Source organism: Lucilia sericata, unplaced genomic scaffold (assembly GCF_015586225.1).
Source record: "Lucilia sericata isolate MDLA Ls3-8-SP2 unplaced genomic scaffold, ASM1558622v1 Contig000397F_arrow, whole genome shotgun sequence".
NCBI classification, from domain to species: Eukaryota; Metazoa; Arthropoda; class Insecta; order Diptera; family Calliphoridae; genus Lucilia; species Lucilia sericata.
This window is the reverse complement of record NW_023994415.1, coordinates 252879-267301: the sequence shown is the minus strand read 5'-3', so window position 1 is coordinate 267301 and position 14423 is coordinate 252879. Positions and strand designations below refer to the sequence as shown.

Genomic DNA, 14423 nt, shown 5'->3' with positions numbered 1-14423 from the left:
AATAAGAGTATAGCGATGGAATTCGACATAAATAAATTTTATATAAGCCAAAATCTCTCTACCAAATTTTATGGGAATCAGTCCATAATTGACTCTACCCCCAACATAAGGTCCCCATCAAAAAATGATTTTAAAGCTCATTACTGTCTTAAAAATACGAGTATAGTGGAGAAATTCGACATAAGTAAACGCAATCTTCCTACCGAATGTAATGCGGATGGGTCGTTAACCTACCCTACCCCCTATTAAGGTCCCATTAAAAATATGAGTACAGCGATGAAATTTGACAAAAAAATATGCTACCTCTCGTATATAAAGCCACCATGAAAAAATTACGAGTACTTCATAGTTGTTCTCGCCATAAAAAGTTTTTTATTATAATTCTTCATTCAGAATTTTATGAGGATTGGTCTATAACTGACCATAGACAACAAAACAAAATCTATGTACACAATTTTATGGGTATCGATACATAATTGTCCCTACCACCATATAAGTTTCCCTTTAGATAATTACTTTTACGCATAATTGACCCTACCTCTCATATATGTTCATGGTTAAAAAATTGGACAAAAATATTCTGTTGTTATACCCTACACCGCTATAGTGGGGAGGGTATTATGCGTTTATGTTGATGATTGTAACGCATAAAAATATTGGTCCTACACCCACCTTAAAGTAAACCGATTGACTCAGAATCTCTTTCTGAGTCGATTAAGACATGTCCATCGGTCCGTCTGTTCGAATGGCTGGTTATCCATGTAAACCTTGTGCGCAAGCTACAGGCCACAATTTTCAAGATATTTTGATAAAATTTGGACCATACGAGTTTTTTGCCACAAGGACGTTGCCGTTGAAAATGGTTGAAATCGGTCCATTATTTCACCTAGCTCCCATACAACCTTACCTTCCGATTTAGGGTTTTTAACTCATAACTACGTCAAATAAATTACAATCTCAACAAAAATTGGCACAACTTAGTTTTATATAGGCATAAATGACCGTGCCAATTTTTATAATGATAGGCCGGCGTTTGACCCTAGTCCCCATACAAACCCCCCTTTAAAAAATAACTTAAACGTCCAAAAATTTACTATTACTTTCGCGATGAAATTCAGTATAACTAACCTTTATATAAAATTACATCCCTCTTCCCAATTTGTTGAGGATCGGCGTATATTTGAGCCTAACTCCCATATAAAGCCTCTCTTAGAAATTTAGTTTTTATACCCTACACCACTATAGTGGGGAGGGTATTATACGTTTATGCTGATGTTTGTAACACACACAAATATTTGTCCTACACACACCTTAAAGTATACCGATCGATTCAGAATCACTTTTTGAGTCGATTAAAACATGTCCGTCCGTCTGTGTGGCTGGCTGTCCATGTAAACCATGTGCGCAAGGTACAGGCCGCAATTTTCAAGATGAAATTTGGACCAAGCACGTTTTTTGGCACAGGGACGAAGCCTATTGAAAATGGTTGAAATCGGTCCATTATTTCACCTAGCCCCCATACAACCGTACCTCCCGATTTGGGCTTTTACGTCAAATATACTATTATCACTCTAAAAATTGGCACAAATAAGTTTTATATAAGTATAAATGACACTGCAGATTTTCGTAATGATCGGCCCTTATTTGACCCTAGCCTCCATACAAACCCCCCTTCAAAAAATGTCGTAAAAAAATTGACTTGTAATCATTTGTATCGCAATGAAACTCAACATAACTAACTGTTATTTAAAAATATATCCTTTTCCCAAATATAATGAGGATCGGCCTATGTTTGACCTATACTCCTATATAAAGCCTCATTAAGAAAATTTGTTTTTTATCAATAAATTTCTTAAATACTTTGGAATTAAGGTAAACTCAACATAAAAATTTCTTTATGAAAAATAAAAATTTTTAAAATATACTCATGGTGTAGGGTATTATATGGTCGGCCATGCCCGACTATACTTTCCTACTTGTTCATCAATAAATTGCTTAAATACATTCGTACGGTAAATTTTTTACAGACAGTCGAATATAGAACTTTTACTTGTTTCTTCTAAAATATTTTTCCCAACCAGCAATATACATATGAACGGATCCAAAATATTCACACATCCATTAAAAAAAACTTAATCAACTATCGATAAAATTAAAAATAATTTATTCATTAACTTACTAAATTATTGATTACATTGTATATTAAAAATGTATTCGTACTTTTACACACAATTATACTTATTCAAATTTGTTCATTAAAATACACAAAAAGAAATTTTACACTTTACATAAAACAAAAGAAAAAACATTATTCATAAATACATACAAAACATATAATATAGTACATAAATACATACATTAAAGTATATAAAAACGTTTTAAAGTTAAATAACAGTCCAAAATGTTACAACACTTATAAAAAAAATTACTTCTACAATTAGAGTAATACATTACATTATACGTTACAAGGTATTGCAAGAATAGGCAGTTGTTGTTTTTTTTTTATTTTTGTTAAAATTTTAAAACTATTTAAAAATAGAATCTAGTCTATCTGTAGGGGCTACTAGAACTGATGCATTGAATTGTGATAATCCGGTCGGTTGTATCGATGATTCGGTGTTCTACTTGAAAATTGAGAAATAGTATCATCACCAGGTGGGGCCACTAAGAGTATAGGTTGTAGATTAAGATTTTTGCGAGAACCAGCTAAACTGACAGCATCGGTTATATAACTGTTGTTGATTTCACCTAATGTATTGCAAAAAGTAATTAGTTACGTTTTTAGAAATCTTTTTGAGGGACTTACCTTTATATAAAGAATTTTGATAGAGTGGATCGGGCTGTAAACGCACATGTCTGGTTGCTAATATAAATGCCAGTGTAGCTAGAACCACACCATCAATGCAACCAATTATGGCCAAAGGATAAGCCCATCTTATGCCACATAAACCCAATTCAAAACGATTTGCATCTGGTCCACATATTTTGCGGAAATCATCCGAATTCCAGCCGAAGGGAAAAGCACCACAGGCAATAATCATGCAGAGAGCTGAAATTTTCAAGAAAAATAGGTCAAAATCTTTCGATATAAGAAATAAAATAAGTTGAGCCTAAGGAAACAATGAAATTTTAGTAAAAACGTCTCCAGAACTTCCTGAATTTCAGATTCTAATGTCAAGAAGTACTATTTTCTGCTAATAAATAGTTAATACTTTTATTAACTACTTAAGTTCTTTATATTTACAACTTTCAATTAAATCATTCAATGACCTCAATTAAAACTGTCATCATTTCAGTAACTGTTTCCCAGAAAACCTTCATTTAAACTTAAAAATAAAATACTTAATAATGATAATTTCATATAGAAAAAGAAAACCAAAAACAAACATAAATCTATGTCATTTAAAACACTTTTCATTAGTCAACAATTATTATTTGCAGACGAAAAACTTCCGTAATATTAACTCCTCAAAAAAACCGGCAACAAAAAAATTTGATGACAGTAATTTTGTAAATCAATCATCTGAGACCTAAACTAATTATATATACAAGCAACTACATATACATTCACTTCATTTTCATCATACATTCATCATTTTGAGTAAATAATACATTTATATGTATTTTCTATAAACATATGTAAGTAAATATTTACAACATACCCGATATTATTTGCAACCAACCACAAATATGAAAGACTCGTGTCGATTTCATGAATATAACAAATATTAGAAAACATATTGTCAATAAGGCCAAAACAACGGACGCCGCCATAAATAATGTGGCCAACTGTAATTTGAGAAAAATTTTAATTAAAATTTTTGTATTTATTTCATTTTTATATATTTCTTTAGTTGACCTTTCATGACTGTACTTACTTGAAATGAAAATGTTGGCACCGTTAATATGGTTTCCCATCTTCTTTTACAATTATCGAAAATCTCATCTTTTTGACACACTTGCCAGAGACCTAAACGACCGGCACTTTCATTGTCGGGATCACCTACCCATTCTGTAATGATAATAAAATAAAAGTAAGTAGTAAATTATAAAAAATTTTAATGTACAATAAATTAAAAATTATCTTATTCTAGATTTTAAATTAACTATTGAATTACTTGGGTCAATTAGGCCAAATTAATCTCTATATATGGTATGTTCCAGGCAGAATTTTGAAACAGTACTAACTTATAACAAGAAGAGTACTTTTAAGGTTTTAAAGAACTAGAGTAGACTAGACTATACTAGACTAAAGACTCTAGTAAAAATTCGACAATATACTAGACTATATACTAGGCTATAGACTCGACTATAAGACTATAGACTAGACTAGACTATAGACTCGACTATAGACTAGACTATAGACTAGACTATAGACTAGACTATAGACTAGACTATAGACTAGACTAGACTGACTATAGACTAGACTATAGACTAGACTATAGACTAGACTATAGACTAGACTATAGACTAGACTATAGACTAGACTATAGACTAGACTATAGACTAGACTATAGACTAGACTATAGACTAGACTATAGACTAGACTATAGACTAGACTATAGACTAGACTATAGACTAGACTATAGACTAGACTATAGACTAGACTATAGACTAGACTATAGACTAGACTATAGACTAGACTATAGACTAGACTATAGACTAGACTATAGACTAGACTATAGACTAGACTATAGACTAGACTATAGACTAGACTATAGACTAGACTATAGACTAGACTATAGACTAGACTATAGACTAGACTATAGACTAGACTATAGACTAGACTATAGACTAGACTATAGACTAGACTATAGACTAGACTATAGACTAGACTATAGACTAGACTATAGACTAGACTATAGACTAGACTATAGACTAGACTATAGACTAGACTATAGACTAGACTATAGACTAGACTATAGACTAGACTATAGACTAGACTATAGACTAGACTATAGACTAGACTATAGACTAGACTATAGACTAGACTATAGACTAGACTATAGACTAGACTATAGACTAGACTATAGACTAGACTATAGACTAGACTATAGACTAGACTATAGACTAGACTATAGACTAGACTATAGACTAGACTATAGACTAGACTATAGACTAGACTATAGACTAGACTATAGACTAGACTATAGACTAGACTATAGACTATAGACTAGACTATAGACTAGACTATAGACTAGACTATAGACTAGACTATAGACTAGACTATAGACTAGACTATAGACTAGACTATAGACTAGACTATAGACTAGACTATAGACTAGACTATAGACTAGACTATAGACTAGACTATAGACTAGACTATAGACTAGACTATAGACTAGACTATAGACTAGACTATAGACTAGACTATGACTAGACTATAGACTAGACTATAGACTAGACTATAGACTAGACTATAGACTAGACTATAGACTAGACTATAGACTAGACTAGACTAGACTAGACTAGACTATAGACTAGACTATAGACTAGACTATAGACTAGACTATAGACTAGACTATAGACTAGACTATAGACTAGACTATAGACTAGACTATAGACTAGACTATAGACTAGACTATAGACTAGACTATAGACTAGACTATAGACTAGACTATAGACTAGACTATAGACTAGACTATAGACTAGACTATAGACTAGACTATAGACTATAGACTAGACTATAGACTAGACTATAGACTAGACTATAGACTAGACTATAGACTAGACTATAGACTAGACTATAGACTAGACTATAGACTAGACTATAGACTAGACTATAGACTAGACTATAGACTAGACTATAGACTAGACTATAGACTAGACTATAGACTAGACTATAGACTAGACTATAGACTAGACTATAGACTAGACTATAGACTAGACTATAGACTAGACTATAGACTAGACTATAGACTAGACTATAGACTAGACTATAGACTAGACTATAGACTAGACTATAGACTAGACTATAGACTAGACTAGGAGAGCTTTTTTGCAAGATATATGTAAATATATGCAAAATATATGTATGTTTTTCTGCTAAATCAGATTTAAACCTCAGAAAATCAAACGGTCAAGTAGAGTCGAAAGTAATCCGTTTTGACAGGACCCCTCCATACGTCAGATGTAGAATTATATAGCATACGATCCCGCCTGTAGCGGTGAGAAATCTCAGGAGGTCATTAAGTTTTGACCAGGATTGCTCACCAAGGTTGGATATGAAGTAGTTGCCAAAGAATCTTTCAAAAATGGCGGCTAGAGCAGGACATTCGCAGAAAAGATGGAAGGCTGTTTCTTCATATTCCCTGTCCTTGCAACTGCGATAAGCTTGATATCTTAAATATTCATCAGATTGTCTAATGACAGCAACAATTTGAAAAAATTTAAACTCTTGGACCTTGATAGGAATTTCTTAATACTTGTAGTACATAACTACTCACTACTCAATGGGAGCGTCCCTAACATAACAAGTAAAGTTAGAATTGTTTTTCTTTGAGGTCCAATTTTTGGGTACATGAAACTAAACCTGCTATCTAAATATTTTATTAGGATTTCAGAAAGGAACACTTTTTTCCTAACTTTGGTGTATATTGCATTTTATATTTCCTTAAAAGACGTCTTTTATAGCTGTGTTTTGTCTGGACACAGTGGTTCTATATTCTATGGTATTTCGAGTTATTAAGACTTTTCATGATATTTGGGACTATTTGTAACACAAGGACTTTTTGTCACTGTAATGCTCAATGACAATAGGAGTGTCGTGATGTCCATGGAAATTTGATATTATTATGACAGGGACTTAATGAGAGATCATGTAGATATTAAGAGAATTGGGAAGAATTATTTTCAATACTACTAAGGCCTATGTAATTACGTTTGAGATTACTGATAAAGAGTCGGCATAACTTTCTCGAACGTACAATGATTTGGATTTGAGATAAAGAAATCATGTTTATCTATTATGACACTTGTCACTTTCAATATTTCTGCAATTCAATTAATTTTAATAATTTCAGCAATTTCATCCGCTGATTTAATAAACCAAAATGATATCATCTTTTTAACAAATTTTTTAAAATTATTTTTATATAAAGATAATAAAGGTTTCGTGCAAAAATTTGCATCTATTTAAAACGTGACAAATTTTATTTCAATTGCAAAATTTTTTTAATCTATAAAATTATGTCCAAGCTAAATTGTTTGGTTTATTATTAAAATAAAATATTTAAAGTTACTAAATTTGTTTTTATTTGTGTCAACAGGTGTTTAGTTATGTTAACAAAATAACTTCAATTAAGTGCAAAAATAATAAAAATGTTCTCATTTAATTACCTGGTGTCACAAATGCCACAATTCCAATGATGGCATAACAAATTGTAAATATGGCCCAGAGTACCGCAATCGCTTTAGAGTTGCGTATGTATTTGGTGGCATACAGATGTGTTGTATCGACATATTCGATTTTTGTACCCATTTTATAGCGATAATGTTGTTTCTATTACTAATGTTCTTTAGACTTCTAAGAACGTGATCTAGTGATCTAAAATATTAAAGAGAAAACAAAAATAAAAGAAAATAGGATTTAAAAATTGTGTTAAAATATGATAAGAAATGTTAGAGTAAAAGAAAATTATTATTATAAGTAAATAATTATTTCTTAGAATTATTTTTGTTTAAGATTTGCCATTGTCCATCTTTAGGTATTTAAGTCTTTTGTTTAGTTTGTCATGTATTTTAATTTATTATATTAAGTATGTCTTTAAGTACATAAAACCTGTTCATTGCGCTTATTTATCACAATTAATCATTTTTAATTATTTTATATATTTTTCTAAATTTTTATTTTAATAATAACTAATGATTCACACTTTTTACAAAAAGTTGAAAACTACTATTTTAATTTTTGTTGAAAAGAAATAAAACTAGTTTTAATTTCTATGAGATTATTTCTATTTTATATTTTAAAAGTTATTTTTCATTGTTATCAATGACAGAAGATAAAATCGAATTTTTGGTTCATGAAACAATTCATTCACATTTGTATAAATTTGTCCTACATTAAACAATACTTTGGGTATTGTTAGTTTTTTAATGATTATGGTGACATAAAAATCCATTTTGAAATGGTAATTTTTGGTTCAAAAAATGCAATATAATTTGTATATTTTAAATACAGAACCAGTAAAAGTATTAGATTTGACTATGCAGAATCATACTTTAACAAGTAAGAAAGTATAGTCGGGCGTGACCGACCATATGATACCCTACACCAGTAATGAATATTAAATGTGATCTATTTTTCATAATAAAGCATTTATCTGGAATTTTACCTTGATTCCGATTTATTTAAGCAATTTATTGACGAAAAACTAATTTTCTGAAAGAGGCTTTATATGGGGGATAGGAGCAAATGTGAACCGATCCCGATAAAATGGGCTGGATAGATTTATATTTATATAATAATTGTCTGTGATAAATTTCATTGCAATAACAGTGTTAATAAGTGAATTGCGGATATTCAAGTCATTTTCCGAAGGGGGGCATTGTATGGGAGCTAGGGTCAAATGAAGTCCGATCATTTAGAAATTCGTCAAGTTCATCAAGGTTTGTATAAAACTTAGTTGTGTGAACTTTTATCGACATACATTTATATTATACAGAATTATGAGCTCAAAAGCCATTTTCGGGGGTTCAGTTGTATGGGGGCTAGGTGAAATAATGGACCGATTTTAACCATTTTTCAATAGGCTTCGTCCTTGGGTCAAAAGAATCATGTATGCCAAATTTCATCAAATTATCTTGAAAATTGCGACCTGTACTTTGATAACAACGTTTACATGGACACACGGACGGTCGGATGGACGGACATCGTTAAATCAACTCAGAAAGTGATTCTGAGTTCTGATCGGTATACTAAAAGGTGGGTATAGTAATAATATTTTAGTGCGTTACAAACATCAGCACAAACACATAATACCCTTCCCACTATACTGGTGTAGGGTATAAAAAACAGCTTATTGTAAGGTATTTGTACGAACAACGTAACCAAAACGTTTATCTGTTGGAGACTTATAGATTTAAATTGTCTATAATTTTCTACAATGTTGTATTGTATTTGCAAAAAAAAAAAAACACTACATATGTACAAATTCACATTGTTGCAAATTCATAAAATAATTGTGAATATACATTAGGGTACTACAAAAAACAGGAAATTGGTCTCCCACCAAATAGATCCACTAAGACGGAATTTTTGGAAATTAGAATGTTTAGGGGGTAAAAAAGTGTAAAAACGGGTAAATTTGGTAACCTCATATCTCCTAAACTAGAAAAGATACAAAAACGTTCATTTAAAAAATAAGCGAACAGGTGTCTGGTACTTTTTTCAAATTCGGCCCCTTTAGGGAATAAACGGATAAAAACTGTATTTTGGTAACTTTTTAGCACCACATTTATCTTTTTAACCAATGAACATTCAACAAATATTTTTGACACTATGAGAATATTTTTAAAATTTTTATTTTTCATAAAGAAACTTTTATGTTGAATTTTACCTTAATTCCAAAGTATTTAAACAATTTATTGATAAAAAGCAAAATTTTCTAAATGAGGCTTTATATAGGAGTATGGGTCAAACATGGGCCGATTCTCATTAAATTTGGGAAAATGATATATTTTTTAAATAACAGTTAGTTTTGTTGAGTTTCATTGCAATACAAATGGTTACAAGTCAATTTTAGACGTTTAAGACATTTTTTGAAGGGGGGTTTGTATGTATAATTCACGCCCGCTATTGCTAGTCCGCCAATTTATAACCCAAATGTTCACATAGATGTCAAAGTTGTTTGTGCAAAATTTGAGGATTTTAGTTCTAATAGTTTCTTAGAAATACGAACTTTTGTATTTAATTCATATGGGAGGTTCCGAGTCCCCTAATGAAAGTCCGACCAATTTTTCTGACCAAATGTTGAAATGGAAGTTAAAGTTTTTTGTGCAAATTTGAAGATTTCAGACATAATATTTAATTCATATGGGAGGTGCCACGCCCCCTATTTCAAGTCCAACCATTTTTTCATTCAATACTTATATTGACACTAAACTGGTTCCGACAAAATTTGAGAACTCTAACTGTTATATTTTCTCAGATATACTAATTTAACATATTCTTCATATGGGGTGCCATGCCCACTATAGCTATGCTGCCCATTTTTTCCCCATATGTTTATATGGATATCAAAATTGTCCAAACAAAATTTGAGGACTCTAGCTGTAGCAGTTTTTGAGCTATTCTACTTTTTAGAATTTTTTATAGGTGGTCATGAAAGAAAATCGGCTCTGCCGTTTCGCCGTCTAAAGGCTTCAACAAAATGAATGGTTTATATTCTAAGAAATTAATTACTATATTAGGATCATAGTTAGTCTACCTTCTGAAAATCTGATATTATTAAACCTCGTATTATTATCAATATCGTGATAAAACTCTATTATAATAAGCAACATAAAACTTTGCTAAAATCTGTAGAATTTTGTCTATTTTATGACCTAGACCAAATTTTGAATCTCAATAAAGAAAGTCTACTGTTCTCTGGGCAAGAGTAAATTGTTGTTGTAAACGTCAAGATTTGTTACGGTCAATTATGGACCGATCGTCATGGAACTTAATAAAGAACTTATATGTATAGAAGGAACCTTTTGAAAATACATAAAATCGGACAATGGTCCATGCGAATATATTCGATTTATCTTCTTGTTACTTAGGGGCAGACTACTATATGTATTTGCATATAGATATGAATATCTATAGATAGAAATATAGCATTTTTTTAAATTTGTTTTATATAAATTTCCATGAATATTTTTTTTTATTATTTAATATGTGAAAGTAAAAAAATTGCATTTTTGCTTTAATTCGTTAAGCGACTAGAGCAGTTGCTCTTAGCTGAACTCGTGTTCATATTTTAATTGTTATTTTATGATTATTTTCTCAGTTATTGTTTCCTTTTTATTGTTAAATTTTACTAAAAATTTAAAAATATAAATTGCATTCAAAATGCTATAGCAAAATAAAGCAAAAAATATAACCTAAAATACAGATTCAAAGAATATGGAAATAGCAGGGAGCGTCAGATTTTAAATAGATTTCTTCAAACATAAACGACCTTACTATTTTAGTAAAATTTCAATTAATTTCTTAATAATTTTAAACAACCTTGAGCTTTAAATGAAAGTGAAATGCCATCGAATTCAAAATCAAACCATTTAAAAATAACTACATCCATATGTACTTTATATGGTTAGTATTGATTGCAGGATATCTCTTAAATGACAAACCCAAAGTCATTAACAAACAACTAAATAACAATTATGGAAAGTAATTTACAAAAAAAAAACATATCATTTAATGTCCAGAGTACTTTCACATTTATTTTAACATTTCTATAACAAATTTTCTTTGCTGCTCATTTCATTCATTAAGCAGTTAGACATTAACTTGACGTATGTATAACTTCATCATTGTATGTATGTGTGTATATTTGTATTAGAGTCTGTCTGTCTTTATGTTTAACAAATTACTAACATATATTTTTTATCATTTTGTATTTCAAAGATTTCACACCTTTCTCTTGTATTTGCACGATAAATAAAATATATTGAAATCCCATGTGAAAATTTGTTAATTTCTTTGAAATTCATGCCCTTTTTTTTCGTGAAAACTTTTGTTAAAATTTGATCATTATCACAGACGATAACTGTTGGCAATTTTCTTATGTTAAGATTTTCTTTAAATTATACTAAACAGTGTCAGAAAAATAGATTTCTCAATTTATGCTCTTTTTATAACCTTCACCTTAGCGAGAATGGACAGTAAGTTTGTAATTTTGGAATCATATAAAATATTAAAAATTTCTTGTATATAGCGAAGTCCGTAGGTTTGTTTTGTGAAGGCCTCAGATATCATTGAAAGATGAATGTACATCTCATCAGATATAAAAAAGCACTTAGGTAGCTATCGGACTTGTTGAGTCCACCTATTCTTGGAATCTGTTGATCGAAAAACCTTATATAGAGATTTATAAAAGAAATAGTTCAATATTCAGAAATTCAATTTTGTGGGCGTAGTTCTTCAAAATTATTCAATTAAAGTTCCTTAGGGATATGATATATAACATAACATCGAAACCGAGGTATTAAGATCTAATTTCGATGAATGTCTGGCAATGACAATGTCTTTCTTCATTCAGCCCTCGTTGAGTAGAACAGTTTTGCACTTAAAGTCAAGTTAAGTACCACTCATTACAGCAAGTATATTCGCTTTTTAATTCCAATTATCTCCAAAAGACCGGTACCCACATCACTCAGACCAACATGGTCTTACATTGAAACTTATCAGCTGATATCGACTTAATTACCTACTGACAGTCGGTAAATATGTTAGCCTGTCTTGGCACCATATTCAATTAAATCCATTATATATATCCGCTTATAGCATGGACTTCCGTCGAAAAGCTTGTGTTGTGATTAGAAAGATGGTAGAATATTTTCTTTTTCAAGTTTTCAATGTAGATCCACAGGCCAGCATACAGTTTAAAGTTTAACAAAAGATTCCTAAAAGAGTTCGCTTGACCACGAACTCTTATACCAATTACCAATTTCTTGCAGTTTTACCAATTTCTTGCAGTTTCCGACAATTTATGTTTCCTGTATGCGGTCCATTGTTTGTGTATAACCGTTTAATATGTCCATTACACTTTAATGACGTGTCGTGTAACCAGATTTGACCAATTCATCTAAAAATAAGAACCACTTCACTATTAGTGTTGACTCGTTTCAATCGGATGAATGAACACTTAAATTACCAAAGCTTTGGTTTTGGTCAACGTACTGCTTATGGCACAACCTCAGATATCAGGTATGTTACCTTGATGAAAGACCCAATCTTGGTGTTATTACAATACCGGTACCTCTAGTCTGCCGGGACTATAAATTGGCGATGATGAAATGTATCCTCGGCCTTTCCTTGGGGTCGAACCAGAGAACCACATAATCGGGTAGCAGGGAAACCGGTAGCCCGCAGGGCAGAGTTTCGGACTTTTGTCCCGGTTATTGGAAAGGTCCCTTCGGGGTGCACGTGGTGGCTGTGGTTTAAACCCATATTCGGTTAAAAGGCTGATGCACTGTGAAATATATAATTCGGGATAAGTTCGGTGCTGATAACAACAGATATCCAACAGAGGAATGACTGTGGGAATAAGCGTTGGAAAAGAGTTGTTGTTAAAGGTATATGATACGTTTTCTCTCCCGAATACACAGAGTGAGTGTGCGGATGTTGTTCTCTATGGGTGTCTACCGTTTTCTACGTCTCTAGGTACTGTTGCCGACTCAACAGAGGCCATTCCACCTGCGTGGTTGTAAACGGTTGTGATATTTTTGCATCTCGGAAGTTAAGCAACGGTGCAGCAATGGTCAGACATTAGATAGCTAGAGTACTTGAGGAAAGTGCTTGTACATGGACCGGCAGAACCATGTACAAAAATTGACACCTGCGTGTAAGATACACAAAAGGGGCGTCACCCAGTGGATGAAAAAGACCACCGTGAAACTAGGCCAACGCGGCAAGTGTTCACGTAAAGCACTTCATACACACAGACAAACAAACGGACAGACCGACGGACAAATGGATAAATCGAATCCGCTATCTATAAGGATCCAGAATATATATAATTTATAAGGTCGGAAAATTATATTATAGAAATTACAAACTTCATATACCAACCCCCCTCGGGGCATGTTTCTTTGATGAAGACCCGATCTTGGTGTATTACAACCCCGGGGTATAGAGGTGCTACCAATATCTCTAGTCTGTCGTGACTATAAACTAGTGATAATCAAATGTATTCTCGGCCTTTCCTTGCAATGATTTGATATGGGGTAGAACCAGAGTACCACATATTCTAGTACTACGGGTGGCCAGTTGCCCGCAAGACTTTATCCTGGCTGGTTATTTTTTTCATGATAAGGAGCGCACAACAGGCCCGATAGTGGCCTAGGTGTATTCTATCAACCAACCTACCTAACTACCTATCCTGGTCTGGATAAAGTCCTGTTACCGCCCCTAGTTTCTAGGAGCGGTACAAACCACAGGGCAAGGTTAATTAAATGTTGGATTTGAGCTGACTGTAAAGACTGAAGTAGCGAAGGTGTTTGTTGAGACGTTGGTGTAGTTGTTAATATCTTAATCTTTAATTTATTGGCGATTTTCCTTCATGGTTGAGTATGTTGGAGTTCACTCTAAAGTGGCTAATTAAATATAGATCTGAGTTTCGATCCACCAATTACTGTTGCCGAAACAACAGATCCATTTCAGTAGTGTGCTTGGGCGACTTTAAGAGGTCCAGGAATGTACTGGGGTGAGTCTT

General features: G+C 32.1%; 1 protein-coding gene across 2 annotated transcripts in view; it reads right to left on the bottom strand.

Moving 5' to 3' along the window:
- Nucleotides 1–2138: 2138 nt before the first annotated feature.
- Nucleotides 2139–14423, bottom strand: part of LOC119604468 (LHFPL tetraspan subfamily member 3 protein) — a 35790-nt gene continuing 23505 nt past the window's right edge. Inside the window, exons 2-6 of one of the 2 annotated variants that reach the window (XM_037957106.1) lie at nt 7339–7546; nt 3879–4012; nt 3663–3789; nt 2807–3049; nt 2139–2748 (exon numbers count right to left, since the gene is read on the bottom strand). In XM_037957106.1, coding sequence (XP_037813034.1) covers nt 2564–2748; nt 2807–3049; nt 3663–3789; nt 3879–4012; nt 7339–7480 — 831 coding nt within the window. In that variant the 5' untranslated portion in view covers nt 7481–7546 and the 3' untranslated portion in view covers nt 2139–2563. The remainder of the gene's footprint in view (nt 2749–2806; nt 3050–3662; nt 3790–3878; nt 4013–7338; nt 7547–14423) is intronic. The other variant, XM_037957105.1, reaches the window with a different exon arrangement.